General features: G+C 40.2%; 1 protein-coding gene and 1 long non-coding RNA gene across 6 annotated transcripts in view; one reads left to right on the top strand and one right to left on the bottom strand.

The window, feature by feature from the left end:
- Positions 1-23,369, top strand: part of ITGA6 (integrin subunit alpha 6) — an 83,212-nt gene that overhangs the window by 34,172 nt on the left and 25,671 nt on the right. For 2 of the 3 annotated variants that reach the window (XM_022570040.2, XM_022570041.2), the window contains exons 2-12: positions 2,480-2,604; positions 4,245-4,324; positions 5,734-5,989; positions 7,880-8,011; positions 11,134-11,344; positions 12,063-12,256; positions 12,397-12,485; positions 13,203-13,321; positions 18,447-18,545; positions 18,795-18,856; positions 23,181-23,341. In XM_022570040.2, the coding sequence (XP_022425748.1) occupies positions 2,480-2,604; positions 4,245-4,324; positions 5,734-5,989; positions 7,880-8,011; positions 11,134-11,344; positions 12,063-12,256; positions 12,397-12,485; positions 13,203-13,321; positions 18,447-18,545; positions 18,795-18,856; positions 23,181-23,341 (1,528 nt within the window). Of the gene's footprint in view, positions 1-2,479; positions 2,605-4,244; positions 4,325-5,733; positions 5,990-7,879; positions 8,012-9,916; positions 10,034-11,133; positions 11,345-12,062; positions 12,257-12,396; positions 12,486-13,202; positions 13,322-18,446; positions 18,546-18,794; positions 18,857-23,180; positions 23,342-23,369 lie in introns of all 3 variants that reach the window. The other variant, XM_089916662.1, reaches the window with a different exon arrangement.
- The window catches only part of LOC149748570 (uncharacterized), a 46,820-nt gene continuing 33,591 nt past the window's right edge, over positions 10,141-23,369 (bottom strand). Inside the window, exons 2-3 of one of the 3 annotated variants that reach the window (XR_016394137.1) lie at positions 18,398-23,201; positions 10,141-16,885 (exon numbers count right to left, since the gene is read on the bottom strand). This is a non-coding gene — a long non-coding RNA (uncharacterized LOC149748570). Of the gene's footprint in view, positions 23,202-23,369 lie in introns of all 3 variants that reach the window. The other 2 variants (XR_016394136.1, XR_016394135.1) reach the window with 2 other exon arrangements.

The following is a 23,369-nucleotide window of genomic DNA, read 5'->3' as shown; positions in this document are numbered from 1 at the left end:
AACGGGAAATAACAAGCCCCAGTACCTGCCTATGGTAGCTTGCCAGGCTCCTTGGGCGGGGATGAGGAGAGGAAGTGGTCAGAGAAGGCACACTGTAATAACCTTGGAACTCCTGGCCTGCTCTGCTCTTTATAGCCTTGCCTGTTGGAGTCGTTACCTTTACAGGAAATCTCCTGGTGACCTTCACCCCACCCAGCTGCAATAATGCTTCGCCTCCGCCTTCCCTCACCCTTTCTGAATTAATCTTAGTAAATGGAACAGTTCTTGTTTCGATGTTTCATTTGTGTAGGTTTTGCCCTTTCATTTAAATTGTGAACACCTTAAAATCCTGGGTTTTATTTTCCTAGGAGCTAGCAATTTAGAGGAATGGAGAAAACATTGCTCCAAGGTAGTTTTTTTCCCTGGCTCCCAACTAGCTGTGAGGTCTTAGGGACAGGGTACTTACCCTCCTCCCCAAAGCCCCTGTTTCCTCCTCTGTGAAGTTAGAGGGCTGGATGCATTTTCCGGTACTTCCAGTGCCCACATCCTGTGATTTTGTGCTTCTGACCCTAGCACTTTGCTTATCCCTTGAAGTACTTAGACAGGGTTCCATCTCCACACCTGCTGGATAATTGAGCTTGTTCACTCACAGTGTAGCCTAGTTCACCTCTCAGCTCTTTGTCAGTGCTCCTGGGATCAAGAATGACATTAGCGGAATAGGTGTGGGACAGCCCTTGGCCTTGCCTCTGCACAGAAGTTCCAGGCACCAAGGACCCCACCTTGGTCCTGCAGTTCCGTACTTTGGTGTGTTTTGTTTCATCCCTTAAATGTTGGACAAATTGGAGGTGGAGGCTGATGGTGCTTCCACCCAAGGGTCTGGGAGGAAGGATGGTGCAAGGGATGCATGTTCCCACACAAGCCAGCCATCGTTCTGTAAGACCTGCCTCACTGGTTCTCCCTGGGCAGAGTCTGGCTCCCGTCTCTGTTTTCTGAGTGCATTTTCTTTGCATTGTACCCACTGCGTTGCATTGGTTTAAAAAAAAAAAAAAATTTAAATCCTTTATTGGGATCATAGCAAAGACAAAAGTGGTAAGGACTGTTGTGTGTGTGGGGTTGTTTGTTTGTTTGTTTGTTCTTTTGTTTTTGGCATCTGAGATTTGTGAGTTTCTTGAAGGCCAGGAGTGGCTTTTCTGTTTTGGGAGTTGGTTGTTGGTTCACATTCGTGTTCCCAGCCCTTTTCCCCATCTCCAGCCTGGTTTCCCTTTCAGCTCTGTTTCTCTGTCCAGTCAGGTGTATGTTCTTTCTCTTTGTTTCTTCTCCTCTTGTCAGTCAGCCAGACCTCAAAGATTGTAAAACTGATGGTGAGTAAAGGGCATTAAGTAAAAAGAACACAGCAGAAAGGTAGTGGGTCTCTAAAGATCCCTCTGGCTGGGAAACAGATTTTCAGGATTGTGGGTTTGGCTTAGGAGCCCCTCTTACTGGAGATGGCAAGAACCCTGAGGTGGGAGGGGAGAGGGAATATTAGGATGCCTAGTACGTAAGTGGTATCCCTGAATCCTTGGTGGGGATTAATTGGACGATAAAGGAGGAGCTTGTCGAGATGACCAAAATGCCAGGAAGTAAGAATTGATGCAGAAAGAGGCTGCAAAAGAGTAATTCAGTTGAGTTGTATCTTGGGCAAAGGTTTGGTTCCAAATCTGTGTTGTTAAAAGGTAAACTGAGGCATATTAAAAACTCGACGAGTTTGAGCAGAAATCAGTGCGAACCTGGCAGCGTCAAGCGGAAGTGGTTAGCGGTGCTCCACCGACAGGAGCAGGGAAAGACACAGGGAAAGTAAGGAAGCAAAGCAAGGAAACGATTTGATGGGATGGACACAGTTTGTGATTGGTTGCCCTTAGGGTTTGGTTTTGCAACAGTGAGGCGTTTACAGGCTGAGATTTTGGTTCGCTTCCGTAGGCTGCCACAGCGTTAGAGCCACCTCAGTCTGATGGCCTCCCGGTTTAATTAATGACAGTGTAAAAACTGGAAATCTGGGGGACATTCAAAATTACCTTTGAAAACCACCCCCAGGAAGGCACAATGTTGGAAATGGACGTATCATCGCTTGTTGAGTTTAATGTGACCATTTTTCTTCTCCAGTGTGGGAGTGTTTGTTGTGTCTGGGTTCCTTATAATGTCCTTGGCTTAGGTGCAGGGGGCAAGCTCTGTGCAAAGCGTGGCTTCTGAAACACCAGAATCGTGCTCCACAGAGAGCTGCTGATTCGATGAGAGACGCGCGTATCCTTCACCTTGTTTCAACAACCTTTCTTGTGCTTGCATCGTTTTGCGTGTGTGTGTGTGTGTCACAGGGCTCTGCTTTTGTTCTCCCTCACCACCTAAACTGGCAGAGAATTAGGGGACTCCTTGATAAAGAATAACCCCAGTATCTCCTGCTTCTGACTGATTGAAACGTTACATGCGTATTCAACTCAAATCTGCAAATTCTCTGCTTCGTCAACAGGTTGCTCGTGGGGGCCCCACGGGCAGTGGCCCTTCCGCTGCAGAAGGCCAAAAGAACAGGAGGCTTGTACAGCTGCGACATCACCTCCCGGGGGCCGTGCCCACGGATTGAATTTGATAACGACGGTGAGTTCTTCTGCACTCACTCAGGGTTCCCTTGACCAACTTGCCTTGTATCCCACTTGCCCTTTCCAGGCGGAAGGAAAGCGGGGGTGGGGGGGGGGGACAAGCACTTATTCTTGGCGAGAGGGCCTCTGTTAATTGCATCAGCGTCGTCTGTTTCTTGCTTGCCCTGAGCACATTTAAGTTTTAAGTCACTGGGCTGCAGCGTAGTTCCTGCCCGCCCCCCTACCCAACTCTGCTTTCTAAACTGATATGGTGTATCGATGTCGCCACCTAGTGATGTGTTGAGAGGTTCTACGGGAGAGAAACTGTATTCACAGCCGCGAAGAAAATTGAATGTGTATTTTGTACTCAGCGGCCAAAAGTTCTCATTTGCTGTTAAAATATTTGGGAGAAAGACTGTTTAAACATCAGGTCTCTCTAAAATGAAAGCTGGCCAACATGGATAAATTTTGCCCTACTATCTCAGTTAGAGGCTTGTTTTGCACAGACTCTGTGTGGTAGGCAGAGCAATTAGGGTCCTGAGAAGCTGCAACCAAACCTAGTTTGACATTCTTGGTCTAAGCAGATTTGCAGATTCATGTTTATGTTCTTCTCTTGCTTTTTCATCTTTTTAGCAACAGTATTTGTTTTTGGGTTTTTTTTTTTTACTGATTAGAAAATAATACATGTTAATTGTGGGAAACTTGTAAATGACTTTGAACTGTAAGGGAAAAACCCAGACCCACTGATAATGTAGGCATAATTGCTCTTTACTTAACATTTTGGCATTTTTTCCTTCTGTCTACCTAAAGTTGTTAGGTTTCATAGTTTGTTTTTTGGTTTTTTTTGCGGTATGAGGGCCTCTCACTGCTGTGGCCTCTCCCGTTGCGGAGCACAGGCTCTGGACGCACAGGCTCAGTGGCCATGGCTCACGGGCCCAGCCACTCCGTGGCATGTGGGATCCTCCCAGACCGGGGCACGAACCCACGTCTCCTGAATCGGCAGGCGGACTCCCAACCACTGCGCCACCAGGGAAGCCCCAGGTTTCATAGTTTTGTAATGATTCAAGATTGGAAATCATGCCTGCCTGCTCATTGGGGAAGGCAAAAATTTGGATGTAGGGTCAAACAGTAGGCTCAGATTGATACTGAAATGAGCACATGGTGAGATTTATGGTTTCCCTCTCTCTCCTTTTTGGAGGAAGGAGGTAAAAATAAATATATCACTTTCCTTTTCTGCATTGATAGGAAGATATAAAGTGAGTCTGAGGCCTTGTCTTCCCATCTGCAGTAAAGAAGAGTTCATGCTATTATGTAACAAATTTGGGAGTATGTAGAGAAGTACCCACTTTTTGTTAGTTTGGATGGTAGTTTCTGTACTCGGGACCCTGGATGTCAGAGAAAGTGAAGGGCTACCAGGTAAAGGTATGTATTTTATATAAAGAATTTGATGAATCATTCATACCAATAATCACTCACCCATTTTCTTAAGATGAGAAGTAATTTTTCTGGATTGAGTAATTAAATTTACTAAGTATTTAGACTTGCAGTCAAGACAATTTAGAAGCTGTTTCTTATATTTTTGTTCATATATTGGTTCATTTCCTGTTGCAATGGCTTTGAAGTCATAACTCTGTGTAAACTGTGCTGCTTTCTCCACAGCTGACCCTTCATCGGAAAGCAAGGAAGATCAGTGGATGGGGGTCACCGTCCAGAGCCAAGGTCCAGGGGGCAAAGTTGTGGTAAGTGTAGAGAAGTGTGTCCATTCCACAGTGTCTGAGTGCCTGTTGTGTGCCACTGCTGGGCTTACAGTATTGAACAAAACAGGTAGAGCTTCTGCCTGCATAGAGTATACATTCTAGAAAACTGACTGCTTTAAAGCAGGAATTGATGTCAAGAAGAAATGAAAGCCTTATTTTTCCTGTGATTTCTGATCTATTTTGAAATAGCTCTACGATCTGCTTTTCTTTAGAACTTTCAGATTCAAAGAACTTATTTAAAAACCTTTACCAATGTCCCTAAAACTCTAGGTGGTCTTAAAACAAGAAGCAAAGCAAAACTAGACATGCTTCACTTTGTTATACAGCAGAAACTAACACAACATTGCAAAGCAATTATACTCCAATAAAGATGTTAAAAACAAACAACAACAACAAAAAAACTAGGCATGCTTTTTGTCTCAGGAACTATGTAGCTATTGTAGATGAGTTATAAAAAAAATATGGGAATGGTCACGGAAAGTAAGGATCAGATAATTTTAAACTCTTTTATTATATATTCTGAGCTTCTTCAAATAGAAGTGGTAACGAAGAAAAAAGGGTCTGTTAGATGGATTGTGCGAGGTGGCCTTGGAGGTGCCAGGCTGGATTATGATGATCTTTCTGTTTCTTTCAAAATCTGGTTGCTGTAACAAATTTATGTAGAATTTTGAGAAAAGTGAGAATTTTACCAAACACTGAATTTTTATATCTAAGGGGATGCATTATGGGAAATTGACTTGGACATTGTAAAGTGTTTTCAGCCTGTTATATGGAGGGTGACCATGAATACCCTGTAAAATTAGAGATTATTTCATCTCTCCCAGCAGTGTAATTGTCTCTGCCTTTTAAAATAAACTTAATCTCAGAGTTCAGAGGATAAGTTAGTTAGTATTGATTATAAGGAAATAGTATAGGTAAAAGGAAAATGTCTTTGTTTTAGCAGTGTTAGCCTGATCCCTGTGAAAATATGTCCATGTTCTCTCTCCTCTGGAATATGAGTACTTATTTTCACAAACATACTGATGTGAAGGTTTATATAGCCACTAAAAACCAATTAAACTGAGAAGATGAAATAGGGTGTTTCCCACTGTTTATGTGACAAGTAAATTTATAAATAAATTTGCCTGTGGATTACAGATTGGCATTCAGTATTTGGATTGGAGCATTATTCTCAGGCTGAGGGCAAGACAGAAGCCCTGTGCTAGATAATGGTCTCCTTGCAACTGTGGGGAGGAAGATTTGCTGGTTTTCAGATCCAATCTCAGGAGGAGGCCACATTTAACATCCCACTTAGAATTTAACCTCTTGATTATTGACAACTTCACCAATTTGTAATGAAAAACGTAGGGTTTGCCGACGTGTATGGGCTACTTTATTCCATCTGTTTGCAGACATGTGCTCATCGATATGAAAAAAGGCAGCATGTTAATACAAAACAGGAATCCCGAGACATTTTTGGAAGGTGTTACGTCCTAAGTCAGAATCTCAGGATTGAAGATGATATGGATGGAGGAGACTGGAGTTTTTGTGATGGCCGATTAAGAGGTCATGAAAAATTTGGTTCTTGCCAACAAGGTGTAGCAGCTACTTTTACTAAAGACTTTCATTACATTGCGTTTGGAGCCCCAGGCACTTACAACTGGAAAGGTATGACGTGTGTATTTATAGAGATAGAGATTAGAATTATTACATAATTGCTGTTATATGCACCATGATTTAGTACATTTTAAATGAAAACAAAATGTGTTATAAGGCACTTTTATGTTGTAGAAGTAGGGTAGGATAGCAAAATATCTAAATTCTGATTTTTAAAAACAAATAATATTCAAAATGTATGTTTTAAGAGATTTTTTCCCCCTCTGCCAGCAGTTTACATTAATATAAGTAATTAACTTTCTTCTGTAAGAATATAATTAACATTAGTTTTTGCTCTTTTGTATTTGCCTGTTTCATGAAGATGAAAGTTTTAATTTTAAGGTAGGGATCTGAAAACTGAAAATAATTGAGTGGTGTCATGTACAAATAACATTGTATTAATACAGACTTTTTTTTTTTTTTTTTTGCGGTATGTGGGCCTCTCACCGTTGTGGCCCCTCCTGCTGCGGAGCACAGGCTCCAGCCACGGAGCACAGGCTCCGGACGCGCAGGCTCAGCGGCCATGGCTCACGGGCCCAGCCGCTCCGCGGCATGTGGGATCTTCCCGGACCGGGGCACGAACCCGTGTCCCCTGCATCTGCAGGCGGACTCTCAACCACTGCGCCACCAGGGAAGCCCTAGACATGTTTTCATTATGTATTATCTTAAAAGGCTGTGTTTTGCTAATAAAGCAGTATAGTTAGAAGCATAGATGTCAAATTAGGGAATTTTGAGATGATTTTGGATAACTTCTGGAAAGATTGTTTAATGGTATTGTTTAAATAATTTCGTGATATAGGTAAAAGGAGACACCGGGAGGGAGGGAGGGAGGGAGAAGAATGGCCTGCATTTTTTGCCTGGATGAACATGGTCAGTGCTCCTGTAGTAAAAGTTCAACTTCTCTGAAGAAATTAAGCAGGTGTAGAAAAACCACTGTGTTATAAAGGACAATTAACCTTACGGTAATCCGTAGTGAAGAGAAATGCATCTGATTTGGAAATAAGACTTTTCTTTTGAGAAATTTATTAAAATAAGTCCTGTGTTATAACATTTTCACTAGTCAGGAAAAACTTAGGAAAATTTTCCCTTTTTGCATTCAGAAATTTCCTATTAGAAATGAGCCTTGAGAACACCTTGCTCGATAGCAACCTTTGGGAAGAATTTCCTTTGGCCTCCCCGGCCCCAACCAAAACTTCCACGTAACAGCATTTGTCAGGTTATCTTATTCGAAATATTCGAATATTCGAAATAACACATGAATTTAGAAATTGTTTTATTTTAGCAAGAATAGAGGCCATACATAGTAAAACAAAACAATAAAAACACCCATCAATTATGTATGGTTTAATTTATGGGAAACATGTTTTATCTGCTTTATAAATTCTGACTTAAAATGTTACCATTTATAGTGGACTATGTGAGATCTTCTCTTTTCAATTATTAGCTGTGAAAATTTTTTAAAGCTTTTAAATCTTTGGTTAAAGTGATTGGAAGAAAAGATCAAACTACTAATCTTACTTTCACAGTATAGTAAAAAGATAAATTGATTTAGGATTATAGAAAATGTAAAATATATCAGGTTCATATAATTTAAAAGTTTTCCGTAGGTTTAGTTAACTAAGTAAACATTCCATTTTCCATCTAGTGTCATGGCATTATAAAGATAATTCATGAAAATGCATGGGCATTTTTTTTTTATTACTAGAACAGATTTGTTTGATGTAAAAACCTACACGAACATGATTTTTTAACTTTAATAACCTCAAAAGTCATCTTTCTTCTCCTTTTCTTCCTCCAGACTTTTCTTTCTGTGCTTAATGATAACACGAGGAATGTTTATTAGGAACCATCTATTTTATTTTGTTTCATCTTCATTTTTTTTTAACCATTTCATTCTTTTAGGGATTGTTCGCGTAGAGCAAAAGAATAACACTTTTTTTGACATGAACATCTTTGAAGATGGGCCTTATGAAGTTGGTGGAGAGACTGACCATGATGAAAGTCTAGTTCCTGTTCCTGCTAACAGTTATTTAGGTAGGAACGAGAGTAGACGGCATGCCTGCCTCTTCAGATGCCTCTGTGTGACACCGCTGTCACAGGACCCTGGACTGCTAGGCTGAGAAAGAGGCCAGGTTGGAGCCAGGGGACTGCGGCTGCATTTACTGGAATTTAAGCCTTGGTGATCCCAAGGTAACCTGACTGATGCTTGGGATCCTTCCCGTCTCACCTGAGCTTGCTCAAAGCAGGAGGAAACCTACTACTCTCTCCTAAAATCTTCTGTCCTCCTGTGTGGAGGTCTGTTTCCTGAGCTAGTGTCGGCCTCTGTAACCTGAGGCAGGCTGTTCATGCATGGATGTTCGCAGGAGGCTGAAATGCCTTCCCTCTCCCTTCAGTGCCTCTTTTTGGAGAGAGACTCTTTAAGAGCTGCATTTATGAAGTTACTCTTAAGTGGCAGGTCAAGACCTCCAGGTCCGTCCTCTGTGATTGCTGTTCTCCACGGGTTGGCCTTGCTCCTGGATTGGGGCCCTCTTGTCACAAAGCCCCTGGCGGGTGGCACGGGGGCTTTACAGCTGAGCCTAAGCAGGAGTGCTAAGGCAGCTCTTGAGGACACCCGGATTGTGTCTAAGTGCCAATTCCTTAACTCCTAAGGCTTGTTTGCATTACTAATGGTGTCCTAAATTATTCATGTGCATTATGGTAATTACACAAAGGCTTTTAAAAGCTTTAATTCTTGGTATGACTTGACATAAAGAATAATTACTGTGCAATTCTTGGAAATAATGTAAAAAATCTCCTAAACGTAAATAGTAACCTATTCTTTTTCAAAAATAGAGACGTACCCATATGCTAGAGATATTACTAGAACAATGGAAGGTTAAAAAAAGAGAAAAAATAGGTGTAGATCTAAAAATAATTCTAAACAAGGTATTAGTAAATGTATTCTTCAAAAAATTTTGTAATTATATAGATATGTATGAACAATACTGTTAATTAAAAAAAAAAAAAACTTCAGAAACTTCCCCACCCCCAAATTAAAAACTTGGTGTGAAGGCATAGAAGGGAGAAAAGTTATACTTATCACTTGTTAAGCACCTACCATGGGCTATAAATCACACACTATACTTACTACTTTATAGGTCTTATTTGATCTTCCCAACAATATAAAATAAGTATCATTGTCCCTCTGTTGCTGATGGGGAAAAAAAAACTTGTGCCTTAGGGACATTAATTTCCTAGTTCAAGGTCACACAATTAATAATCCCCTAGCCAAGGGAAGAAATTCTTAATGAAAATGACTGGGGCAGGGTGGGAAGCAGCTGGGAGTGTGAATGTTGTTAGCGGCTTTGCAGGACAGGAAGGGAACACAAGGCCGAGTGGTTTGGAGTCTCAATTATTAAATAGACTTTTTCAGGGTAAACTCCTTTCCAAGGTAAATATTATCAACAAACCAATATTTTATTTGAATAAATTTTAACAGACAACCTCTCTTCAAATGGTTTATTTAGGAATTAGTTTATGGTATTTCAAGTTAATGGCTTTGGTCAAGAAACCTACACTTTGGTCTGTAAGATAGATGCCCATGGATTTTATAAACTTAGTTTCTGTTGGAACATTTGAAAATATTAAACATTTTTTATTCAACGCATTTGCCACTTTTGGAATGAATTTCCTCAAAGGTGGTTGCCTGGGGGGAAAAAGTGTCAAGTTTGTACTGTTACATTTTGGTTGTCCATGCTGTCTGTGCATCTGTCATTTCAAAAAAATCAGTAGGTTTTAGGAATAAAATGATCTGCATGAGGTTTGGAAGCTGGCAAAGAGGGTGGCTTGCCAGATGCAGTGGTGGCCTCCTCATCCAGCGAGCACGGCAGTAGCTGGCGTGCCGCTTACCGAGTATAATTGCTTTTTCTTCAATCTCTTCTGTCCCGTGCATGTGTACAGGCCTGCTGTTTTTGACCAGCATTTCCTACACAGATCCCGATCAGTTTGTTTATAAAACACAGCCTCCCAGGGAGCAGCCCGACACATCCCCTGATGTGATGATGAATAGCTACCTAGGTTTGTGACCTCTGAGATGACAAATAAATTGTCTTGGTCATGGTCATTTAATAATTTTTTTTTGATCCATACAGAGCATAAATCTTTTTATTTTCTATTTCATTTCAAGTGAAGCACACATAAAAAGCATGCCGTGGTTGAGGCGCTGCAGACAGATGGCTTCCAGAGCTGGATTCAATTGTATCACCCTCTTCTAAACTTGTAGCTCATCCTGTTTTTTGACTCACTTCACAATTTGAGAACTGCAACAGTAGTGGTGAAGCTTTTTGTAAATAAAACCCAATAAAAAGGGTGAGCTTATAGTATTCTGCATCTGCCTCGCCTTTACATAGGAAGATTGGCTTAATTTGAATGATTTTGATATGGGCGTTTGTGTTTGCTTGCCATTTAACTTCAATATTGGTAATCTGACATCCTACCTGACGCTTTATGGTGAGGTGTTCTACCGTTTTTCTGCCCTCTGAACAAGTATGTAATTGATACAGATGGCAACTTGCTCACCTCTATTGTTTATACCAGGTTCTCAAACACTAGGTCATCAATCATGGTTTTGTTTGCATGTTTGTGTCTGAGAACTGAGTTGACCCCAAATAGTGAAACGCTGTCTGTGGTATATTAATGTTGTTAGCATTCTTATTCTTGCCTGACGACCAAGGAGGTTGAGTACAGAAGTTACTAACTACTACATTATAGCAAAACCCTATAACATGCACTCAATTACACTATGTCAGGTTGTATCTCAGTATATAGTATGTAACTTTCCCATGATAATTTAGTATCTAGCTTGATCTCCTTTTACAGCAGTTTCAGTATTAAAATGGGGTTCAAACTGATTCTTAAGATGCATGAATGCTTCATGATTCAAGTTACACAGATGCCAAATAGTATAGGTGCTTTTCTTTAAAAGTCTTAATACATTCCCATAGAAAGCAATGCAGTAGCCTACTACTTTGTACTTGTGTCACATCTGTTGGCTCTGTGACTCTTTCTTATCGTAGATGTGACAGCTGGTGGGGAGGGTCAGAGGAGAGTGGTGGGAGTAACCAGTGTTATATACCTCCTAAAAAACAGAGTTGATATGTACTGTTTTGTTTTTCTAGGGTTTTCTTTGGACTCAGGGAAGGGTATTGTTTCCAAAGATGAGATCACTTTTGTATCTGGTGCTCCTAGAGCCAATCACAGTGGAGCTGTGGTTTTGCTTAAAAGAGACCTGAAGTCTGCGCACCTTCTCCCTGAGCACATATTTGACGGGGAAGGGCTGGCTTCTTCATTTGGCTATGACGTGGCAGTGGTGGACCTTAACAAAGATGGGTAAGAACCTCTTAGGTTATTTTATATGTGCAAAGAATTCATTGCTGCTTTGGCTTCTGTAGGTCTTGAGAAGAAATATCCTTTCAGGTTAGTTGATGGAAAAAATATTTCTGCTGCCAGGTTTTTACCATTCCATCACTCTTCCTCACTTATATTTTGGCAGTAGGCATCCATTACCCTCCCCAGCGGGTAGGATTACATTTTCAGTTTTCAGTTTTACTATGTGCTGGGATCATGGGTCCGTGAGAATTAAACTTTAACTCAAAAAAAAAAAAAAAAAAAAAAAAAAACCACCTACGAGGTTCTGTTCTCTGGTTTCTTGAGGGGCTGTTGGAGCATCCAGAATGTCCTGTTGAAACTAGGGATTGGTGACAAAGTCAATACAAAGGTCTCTGTGGCTGGTGGTGGTGGTGCCAGTTTGGGTCTCGTAGAGAGATGAAGGTGGAGGGGAGTGGAATCTTTACTGGGAGTTTGCGCACTATAGATGTAACTTGGGAACTGGCTTTAAGTTCTTACCCTTGATATTTTTCTTTGGGTGTTTATTAGAGGCTGCCTTGGTTTTTAAAAAATACTTTAATTGATGATATATAAATTCCAGATTTGAGGTCCTTTTATCATATCTCTTTGTGTCCTTAATACCTGGGCATGTGGGATTCTCCCTATGCTCGCTGGTATTTTAGCCAATGGTTCACAGTTCTTCCCCTCATTATGTTTTCAGGTGGCAAGATATAGTTATTGGAGCCCCACAGTATTTTGATAGAAGTGGAGAAGTTGGAGGTGCAGCATATGTCTACATTAACCAGCAAGGCAGATGGAATAATGTCAAGCCAATTCGTCTTAATGGAACCAAAGATTCTATGTTTGGCATTGCGGTCAAAAATATCGGTGATATTAATCAAGATGGCTACCCAGGTAGACAATAGATTATGAATTGGTCATGATTTATAGATTATTTGATTGTCTAAAATAGTGCTCATGGCATCTTATTTTAAAACATTGTATTGGAATGCTTTTAAAATTTAATGTTTGTTAAAATGTGGCGTTGTCAACAGATATTGCAGTCGGAGCACCCTACGATGGTAAGGGGAAGGTTTTTATCTATCACGGATCTGCGAACGGAATAAATACCAAACCAACACAGGTAACCAGATAACCTGGATTTCTACAACAAAGGTCTCAACAGTTTGCTTTCTAATGGAATGTTTAGGTTTATGTGAATTTTCACACTAATCATGTTTTATTTACAAGTCTACAATAGTATGAATTTTGTTTTTATAAAAAATGTATTATTAGAAGATAGCTTGTAAATAGATATAAATGCAATGACCTGGTTGTTTTAAATTGTAAAATTTCTTTGGTGAATTAGGAATCAAAGTAAGCCAAAGGAAAAGACTATTCTACCCTGACAGCATAAATAGATGGAAATGTGATATATTCCTTTTAGTAGCATACTAAATAGAGATGAAACTGGACGAACATAAGAGATGATTGTAATTGCATAGAATTCAGATACTAAAAACTAAAAATTGCTTTTGAGAAAAACAAGACATTTGTGGAGGGCAGGTAGAGAGGTTTGGTTTGAAATACACTGATCAACTTAGTACAGTACACAAGCTCATCAAAAATTGTCTCTTTTGTCTTTTGAGGTACAACATAAATCAGATAACTTTTATGAACTAAAATGTATGAAGTGTTGGATCATATGTATACTTATTTATGATTTAGTTTTGATTTAATGTAATTTATAAGTAACCCCTTAATCTTCAGTTCAAAAGAGACTTATGTGCCTTTTTCAACGCACGGATAAGAGGCTCATTTTGGTGGCCCAGTGTCCATTCTGATGCCCTGTTCCTTTCAGATTCTCGAGGGTAAATCACCGTTTTTTGGATATTCAATTGCCGGAAACATGGACCTTGATAGAAATTCCTACCCCGATGTTGCTGTTGGTTCCCTCTCAGATTCAGTAACTATTTTCAGGTGTGTAATCTCTGACTTAAAGTATGTTTGGTAATCCGCTTACACTAGAATTTTTTTTACCTTTTGAATTGAAATTTGTTAACAACTATACTTCAAAGGCAAAGGCTTGTATGAATTTTGAATATTCTTTTTCTCTTCAGAGTAGTGTAATGATGTAATAAAAAACCTATTTTGTAAAGTCTTGCTGTAATTTTGAACTAATTTTTTTAAAAAGGTCAGAATTGGTGGAAAATTTTTACTTTTGGATATATTTCAAAAACCTTTATTTTCATAAAAACTGAAACAGAAAATTTGACAGTATAAAGAATATAAAGAAGGAAATAAATGTCCTATATTTCACCGTCCATTATGAAACTCCAAAATTTTGGTTTATATCCTTCTAGTTTTTAATCTTCTTTGAATATACACATATGTTTAACAAAATTGAGATCATAATGTACATATTGTATTGTAACCTGCTTTTGTTGGTTTGTAACGTATAGTGGCCTTTTTCCATGAGTGAGTTTATAATGCATAGTGGGCTATCGCCCTGTCATTGAGTACTTTTCTGAAATGAAGTTAATGGTTGTCTGAGATATCCCATGGCTGGATCATAGTTTACTTAACCACTGCCATACTGTCATTGGACACATTTATGTTGCTTTCCAGGTTTGTTTGTTTGCTCCTATTATGATACACAAAGCTGTGGTCAACATCCTTAATTTTCTTTGTGTCCTGGATTATTTCCTTATGATAAATTCCTAAAAGTGAGTTGCTAAGTTGAAGGGCCATGTGTGTTTTAGGACTTGTGATTCAGGTTCACAAGTGAAATGACCTCCAGAAAGGCTGCAACAGTGTGCCCATCAGCTGTGTCTGAGTCCCCTTATCCCAGCAATTCCATCACTGCTGGAAATCACCGGGAAAAATTGATAAATAAATTTTTTATTATTTAAAAAGTAGCACATTATTTTAAAAAAAAAAAATAAGGTTAATACAGAATTTCAGTTAAGTGCAAGTTCCCCAATATTCTCTTCTTCCACGAAACAGCTTTTAATAGTTTTGAGTCTCTCTCCAGTTCTAGGGTATCATCAAAAGGCCATACTATAACTGCTGTTCTCTGTTTCTGGTTTTTAAAAATTAATCTCTTCAGTTATCTCTCCTTGTTAATGCAGATACATCAATCTTACTCTTTCTAACAACTTAATATTATTCCATAATATGCATTTAATGAATCCTCAGTTGATGGAATTTTTAGACAGTCTTTGACTTTTAGCTATTATAAACAGTGTGCTATATAGTATATTGTATGTATCTCTGTGTAATGGATTTTTTTTAAAGAAAAATTCCTAGAAATAGAATTGCTGGGATAAGGTTAGCACATTTTTGTATTAATACATATACCCACAGAAAACTGGTAGCAATTTATGCTCACAGTAACAACCTACTAGAGGGCCCATTTTCTCACACCCTTACCAACATTGAACAGGATGAATCTATTTAATTTTTGCCAGTGTGATATGTGATCTCATCTTTTGATTGAATTTGTATTTCTTTGCTCATTGGTGAGAGTGAGCCATTTGGGTTTGTTTTCTTAAACTATTTGGCTTTATAGTCATTTTTATCTAAAGAATGTCTTTAAAGAAATAGGCAGTGATGTACAATGAAACCCTAAAAGAAAAAAATCTGTGCCATATGTACACTTGGTGCCATCATTGCCCTTTGTTCTTCCAGAAGGGTGCAAGTGTAGATGTGGCCTCTGTGTCTAAATAGAATCCTAAGCAAGACCCCCGGGGGTAAGAAAACAACACCAGGACACTTCTGAAGAGAACGCTATTTAAAAAAACTAGAATATACTGTACGTTTATACAATGTAGTATAGAATACTATAGAAAAATAGTTTTCTAGTTAAATGGCAAGATCTATGAAAGCCATTTTATATGAAAACTAAGAACCACAAGAGCCGTTACAGATGACAAAAGTAGGAGATGTGAAAATAAGTGGAGAAAAATGTATCTGGGATATTAGGCCAAAGGAAGAAGTAAAAAAAAAAAAAAAAAAAATGTAGTTAACTGAATGAATGTGTGTTACTACCTTTATATGCCTGTTTCTCTCTGTACATATAAGTGTTAGGTGTTAACCTTAAAATAGTCAACATTTTTAAAAGGTGGAAGAGTAGCATAACATTCAAGTATTTTAGCAAGTTTCCATCAGAAAGCAATTTGAACTTCTAGTTCTAGTTTGAGGTATAGACCTCAGGTGTCAAGAAGACTTGAATTTCTGTAACAAAATTTGGTTACGACGTCTTTCCCAGCAGATAACCTGACTTTAGCCAATTAAATATTTGCCTTTGTATGTAATTGATATTTTAATATCCTTACTTTCCCGTCCTCATAAGTAGGTTGACTATGAACCCTGTAAATGTGTTCCTTCATTCCTCATAGATAGTATGAAAGTAAATTTCAAAAGCCTTTGATAATAAGATAATAAGAAATAAGATAACTCCCTTATTTTACAAACAAGGAAAATGGAGGCCCAGGACTTGCTTGAACTTTTAAGGCTGGATCCTGTGAGAACAGGGCGTGGTACCTAAATCTTCCTAACTTCAGTCCCTGGGCATTTCTCCCCACTAAATTATACTAGTACTTCAGGGTACTTAATAAATAAATGCTAATTAAACATGAGACAGCTGAGCCATAAGATTTGCTTTATGTGTTAAGACATTTTTTATGATTCATATATAATGTGCACTCAAAATTGTGTGTGTATGTTGTGTATTTAAAAACAGAAATAAAAATAGGATTTAGGCAGAAGTATGTGTTAAAATAGTTCCTTTTGAAATTTATGACGCACTAAAGCCTTAATACTATTGTATGTAAAGCACTCTAGCATCTGTAGCAACTGGCTTTAAAATATTTGTGAAATTTTGCCTTTTAAATATGCTCTCAAAACTTTAAGAACATATCTACAGGCGTACTTCGTTTTATAGTACTTTGCTTTATTGCGCTTCACAGATACTGTGTTCTTGGTTTTTTTTTTTTTTTTTTAACAAATTGAAGGTTTGTGGTGAGGTGCCATTTTTCTAATATCATTTGTTCACTTCATGTCTCTGTGTCACATTTTGGTAGTTCTTGCAACATTTTAAACTTTTTCATTATTATTATTTTCATTATGGTTGATCTTTGATATTATTGCTACGACTTCCTGAAGACCCAGATGCTGGTTAGCATTTTTTTTTTTTTTTTCTGCAATAAAGGTTTTCTTTTTTTCTTTTTTTTTTCTCTTCTTTCTTTTTCTACAAACCCTTGTGTTGAGGGCTGACTTTGAATAGATCGCAGCGAGGGAGCTGCTCTGCTAGTAAAGTATTTTTTAATTAAGGCATGTACATTGTTTTTTTAAGACATCATGCCATTGCAACTTAATAGATTACAGTATAGTGTAAACATAACTTTTATATGCACTAGGAAACCAAAAAATTCAAGTGACTCCTTTATTGCAATCCTTTTGCTTTGTTGCCGTGGTCTGGAACCAAACCTGTAGTATCTCCGAAGTATGCTTGTAGTTAGGATCTTAGAAATTAGTAGCTGTCTAAATGTAAAATAACAATAGAAAGGTAGACAGTTAAGATAAAGGGAAATGAAGAAACAAAATGTAGGCAGCATTTGCCCTTTAATTGGCTCCTGGCTTCCCCAGGAAGGTACTCAAAACCTCTCTGGCCTACTGATAGATGGATTCCAGAAGTTCAAAGTAGCTGTTTGGAATTTGGATACATTTTCTTGTTGAAACACTGTTCTCCAGAATGGCTGGGTTTACCACAAACCCACTAAAGTCAGGGTGACTGAATCCCTGTGGTAGTGGAGCAATAGAACCTGCTCTGAGTCCATGCTGGAGAGCGAAGGAGCAGAGAGGTGCGCTGTCTCCCCAGCCACCACACACTTGTACTTCCCTGCCTCTGGGGCAGGGGTTAAGCCGTAGGCCCTTGGTGACCCCTTGGCTGTGAGAAGTAGGGAAGAATACGTAAGGGAGAAAGATGATGTTTTTACATGGTGAGAAGGGCTAAAGTTGTGGGACTCAGCTTCTTGTGTGCTTGTGAGGTTGGGTTAGGCAGAGCAGAGAGGGGAAAGGATAAAGGATTCAAGGTTTTGCTTGTAGAGATATTGTGCGGGTAGAAAAGCTGTAGTCAATACTGGCAGCAGGTGGACAAAGGCTTAAGGTTGGGGGTGGGAGATTCCGAGGGAGGATAGGAAGGGCACATGTTTGTAAGGTGGGGACCCGTAAGTTCAGGATTTGCCTGGATTACTAAAATTCACATGCGTGTAGAAATCCTGACAGCGAGCACCCCAGGTGTTAGGTGTATGTTGGTGTAATCTTTTTTCGGCAAGATTACTCAGAATTAAAGATGCATGTGTTCTTTGACTCAGAAATTCTGCCTAGGAGTTTAATCCTACAGATAAATAGATGTATGTATTTAGGACGCATACATGTGCATGGATGTATATGCAAGGATGTCTGTCAGAGCAGAAAGCCTTAAAAAAATTATCAGTGTCTGCTGATTAAGGACTGGTTAAATAAATGATGTTATGTTGACACATGCAACACCACCAGCTGTGAAGAACAACTAGGTTTGTGTGTATAGATATGAGAAGACCTCTAAAATGTTAGTGCATGAGAAAAAGTAACATGCAGAGCGATAAGCATGAAAAGCTCCCACTTAAAAAATAGATGCATGTTATTATATTTAATTTTAGATAATATTTTTGACTGATAACGTCTGGAAGGGCATGCAAGTCTCCTTAGGGGTTTAGGTGGGGACGAGACGTATTTGCCTGAAAACTCTGGAACTTTTACATGTTGCCCATATTATTCTTTCAGTTTAAAAAAACTCTAATATTAAAATCATTAAAACAATCTATAATTTTAAATAAACCATATTTAAATACTTTTATAAATATCGTGTAAACAGGTTTTAAATTATCTCTGTTAACAGTTGTTTTATTTAGCAGTGTGGGAGCAGAAATCACATTGGGGAACATTTTTTTCCCTGTGGTTTTTAAGATGCCACATCTGAGGATGCCTATCTAGTATGTGAGTTCATCTTACCTCCAAGTAGCAAAGGGCTGAGCTTGTTTTTTCACTCCTTTGTCTTCAGATCCCGGCCTGTGATTAATATTCAGCAAACCATCACAGTTACACCTAACAGAATTGATCTCCATCAGAAAATGCCCTGCGGGGCGCCTAGCGGGATATGGTGAGCGTTTGTGCTGTGTCCACTCTTCCCCCAGTGTCACGTCTCTGCTTGATGATGGCCCTGTTACCCTGAGGAGCCACAGGGAAGATTAAGAGAAATGGGCAAAGGGAAGAGGAATCTGTCAAGTGAATATATAACATTTTACTCACGAGTCGTCACTGGGGGGATTTCAGGGCTGGGGAACGTGTTGGGATTTTTTTCTAGGGCAATAATGCATCTCTTAAGAAATATGTGTTTGATTTTATACAGCCTGAAGGTCAAGGCCTGTTTTGAATATACTGCCAAACCCACTGGTTACAACCCTTCAATAAGTAAGTACCTGGTACTTTTAAAATTATATCTTTTCTGTCTGCCAGGTTGAAAGTTGCATAAATAATAGAAGAATAAAAAACTGTAATGGCCAGAATGGGTCCATAAATTCTGGTTTAAAGAACTAAGTCTATCTGTTGTCTCCTCTTTAATCAGGAGGGTGGAGCCCAAGGGGGAAACTGCATTTGGTCCCCATTTGAAGTTTCCAGAGCAGATGACGTGGGACGGAATGCATGCCTTGGAAAAGTACTCATTTGCTTCCACAACCGTTTCCTCCATTTCTGTCTTTGAAAAGCAGTGTGGAAAATTGGTTTTGTACTTGTGAGGTGGCGGGTGGTAGCTGTAGAAGAGTGACCGCAGGAGCCCGTGTCCTGCTCTAATAACTGCCAGTTTATAGTCTCTCTGCTGCCCGGTCCCCTCCCAGAGGCCTCCGTGGCCCACATCACCCAAGCTGTGTCCCCAAGGGTGGGCCCTGGGGGAACGTGAAGGCCGGCCTTGAGAACTCAGAGACTTGGGACCTGCTCCTGGTTCCAGCACCGATGCTGACTGACCCTTCAACACAGAGCAAGTCCCTTAACGTTTGAGTTTTTATTTTCCTATCAGTTTAAAAAAAAAAAAAAAGCTTCTGATAGGAATTACTACATAGGATTGTGGTGGAGAGCGAATGAGATAAGGTGGGGAAAGCAGGTTGTCATTTTTAAGGTCTAGTCCGCTTCCTTTCTTTATAACCCGAATAGGAGTTTTGCCACAAAGTTTGACAAATTTTTAATGATACTCTCACAGTAGTGATGATCACCTAGGCCTTGTCTGATATGTTTTAGTAGCAGCTGTACCTCTTCAGGAGTAAGCCAGAGTGAAGTTGGGGGCCTAGGAATTTAAAGAAAATCTTTTCCCCAAAGAGGAAGTACGGAGTGAGGGTGATTTCCTTCCTGGGTCGGCCGTGGTCCCGGCAGCTTGGTATTTTAGTGCGGCCGGCAATGCCCCCAGGAGAAGCTTTCTGGAAGGACAGGGTGGTCTATTCTCATGGCTTTCAGTTTTTACTCTACCTTGAGATGGAGTGAGTTCTCTTAGGGTTTGTACGTGTTACCTAAAGTATTACTTTCTTTTCTTTATTAAAAAATGTCCCTTTATAACACCCCAGAATTTGACAGCTAAGTCGGCCTTCACCCAATCCATGCTGTCATAGGCCCACTTGGCCTTCATCTTACCAGATTTTAAACTGTCCTCAGGTGGTTTCTTCATCTGTTTGACCTTTTTAGGCCCCTTCTTCTGGGCCACCTCCTGCTGTACGGTCTCCCCACAGGATCTGTGGACCTGACATGGAGTGTGCACGGTATGTGTGTATTAGGACTTTCTACACCAGAGGAGCTGTGGCCTTTCACTTTACTTTTTTTTTTTTTTTTTTTTGGTGGTACGCGGGCCCCTCACTGTTGCGGCCCCTCCCGCCGCGGAGCACAGGCCCCAGACGCGCAGAACCAGCGGCCACGGCTCACGGGCCCAGCCGCTCCGCGGCATGCGGGATCCTCCCGGACCGGGACACGAACCTGTGTCCCCTGCATCGGCAGGCGGACTCTCAACCACCGCGCCACCAGGGAAGCCCTCACTTTACTTTTGATGTAGCTGGTATTTTATTGAGTACAGAAAATCGGTTTTTTGTGTGGCTTTCAGTGACGACATATTTTATGATTTCTCACAGTCTGTCATCCTCTCAGTGTAGTTTGTGTTGTTTTTACCCAAATACAGTGCCTTACACTTGCTGGCTTGGGTGATGGGCCTTGTACCATTGTGTTTGGAAGTAGCCTAGAGAGACCAGGAGAAACAGTGATTCTTTGGGCAAGGAGAGGAAATGGAGACATGTTTTTTATTCTATTGGTCATGTTCTCAAACCACTCTGTTTGCCTGTAGATGTGAAATCTCACCGGAACACTCCGTGTCTTCCCCCAGATCAATCATTTATACAAAATAAATTACAAACTTCCTTCTAGCTTTAATGCTGCACTTGATGCCATGTAAATTAATTTTATATTCTGTAACTACTCCATTAACCAAGTGTTCATGGATGGCCTACTATAGATAGAACTTTTTTTTCTGAAGACATTGAGAGAAAACCTGTTTTCATTGCCTTTGCTTCCACGGTCTTGGGAAATTCTGAATCAAATACAGCAGAACTTGCACAAAGCTGCAGAAGTTAATACCTTTAAAATCTGTGTTCCCAGTGTCAGAGAGTGTGAGCTTATTGTTTGACTAGGCTGTTTTAACTCGGCAGTCCTCAGATGTGGTGTTCCATACGTACAGATATTTATAATTGAGCCTTAATGACTATTCTACTTGGCTTGCCCCTCAAAAGGTCAGCAAAGGTGGCCGGCAAGGATTTTAAGATGATGTGAACTGTCTGGAGGGTCAGAAAAGGTTAGAGTGGGTTTGGTAGATAAACGGTTTTAATGCACCCACACCCTCCCCTGCTTTTGCTGTGAGGGGCACTCAGCATGTGAGCCTTCGTCTGGTTCATTGTGAAGTTAGCAGGTCACTGATAAATGGATGATGTCAAGGTTCACAGAGGGCCTAAAATGGAGGCACATTCCATTTGGCAGCCGTGACATTTAAGAATTCTTTAGATGGACACAGAAATTACTATTGAAACTGTCATTTCTAAATTTTGGCCTTCCATATTGGAACAGCTATTGTTTCAGCATAAGGATAACGTCACATTGTGTGTGCGCAAATGTGCATTGGCTGTATGTTGGCATGTATGCTTCTGTTCATCTATTCTACCAATTATATTTATGGCAGGTGTTCTGTTGTTGCCGGGGAGTACGGTGGTGAACCGACCGAGGTGGTCCCTGGCACGGCTTTGCCTGGGAAGGTGGTCAGGCAGTCACAGCTCAGCCGGCTAAATGTGGTTATGGGAGGAATACTGTCGGACCCCCATCGGGGGTGAGGAGAGGCTTCCTAGAGGAAGCGATGTCCACGCTGAGATCTGAAGGAGGAGTAGGGTTAGTCAGCCAGTGACGGAGAGTCAAAAAGTAGGGGGTGGTCCAGCCGGCAGAAGGGGAGAGTGACTTGCGCAGAGGCCTAGGGGAAGTGGGAACCTGCATGTCTAAGAGGCTTTGTAAGGCAGTCGTCTTTTGTGTTTATGACAGAGACTTTAGGAGTTGCCTCCACCCCTCACTGTAGGTCCCTGGGCCAGCCACCTAGCTCTGTGGGCCTCCAGTTCTTCATGTGTAAGAAGAGGGAATTAAAATAGATGCTCTTAAAAAGGTCTCTTCCAAACTCTAATGTGAATATTAGAACATGGGTTATTCACTTTCTGGAGCAGATTTTTTTCCTTGAAGCTACCTGCCCTGGCCCTGTACACACTGGTTCACTTCCTCTTCTGATGGCTAGTGAGTGATTAATAAATGTAAGTCATTTAAGTATTGGCCCATAAACAAACAGAGTCAGAGTTAGCAGCTACATATAGCGAACTGGCAAAGAATGCATTCTGAAGTCAAGAAGTGAGATTTTGATCATCCAAACCCTAGCTTGTCTCCAAGCTCTGTTAGTGTTGTAGGTAATTGCAAGCAGGATGTGCCTTCTGGGGCTTTGGAAGTGGAAACTTTGGTTGTCGGAGTTTTATTAGCTAACAAACGGGCCCTCTAGCTCCTGAAAGGAAGTATATTTTACCTTTTAATTCTTTTTCTTTTTTAAGTGAAAAGTCTCATCCTATTGTCAAAAGACATCTCCATCTCTAATATATATATTGTTCCTCTTTTAGACAACTATCCTTTATCAAAGCTTCTTAAACTTTAATGTGTATAAGAACCACCTGATGATCTTGTTAAAATGCAGATTTGGGTTAAGTAGGTCTGGCTGGGGCCCAAGGTTCTGCATTCCTGACACAACTCAGGAGAAGTCCCTGCTGCTGATCTAGAGAACATTTTTGAATTTAAGCATCGGACTGTTGAAGGGGGAGTCAGTTTAGGCACTTAGGGAGTGTTGGCTGCCCTCCTGTTGTCTGAGGTACTCTGAGTTCTAGAAACAGTCAGAAACTGATTCTTAGATGCTGCTCTGAGGTTTTGACTTACTCTCGAGCTCCCCCAGGTGGCCCAATGGAAGTGTAGCTTTAAAACATTGTTCACAGCAATGGGTAGGAGAGAACAGCTTGATTTGAAACATCATAATTCAGTCAGAATGTACATTACCAGGAAATATGAAGGAAAACAATGGCAGTGGGAACAAGTGTTCTAGGAGGGATTAAAATATATCAAAAAGGGACTCACCATACTTACAGCTGCCTTGTGTATGAATGCACTTCTGAGTTGCCATGATTTTGTTGATTTCACCTAGCCATTGCGGGCACACTGGAGGCTGAGAAGGAAAGAAGAAAATCTGGGCTGTCATCAAGAGTTCAGTTTCGAAACCAAGGTTCTGAGCCCAAGTATACGCAGGCGCTCACTCTGAGCCGGCAGAAGCAGAAGGTGTGCATGGAGGAAACCCTGTGGCTCCAGGTGAGGGCTGCAGACAGATCTTTTAAAG

Source organism: Delphinapterus leucas, chromosome 8, assembly GCF_059928025.1.
Source record: "Delphinapterus leucas isolate spDelLeu-1000000601 "Yukka" chromosome 8, BTC_Dleu_Yukka2, whole genome shotgun sequence".
In the NCBI taxonomy this organism is placed as follows: domain Eukaryota; kingdom Metazoa; phylum Chordata; class Mammalia; order Artiodactyla; family Monodontidae; genus Delphinapterus; species Delphinapterus leucas.
Note: the sequence above shows the minus strand (reverse complement) of the source record. Positions and strands in the feature narration are given on the sequence as shown.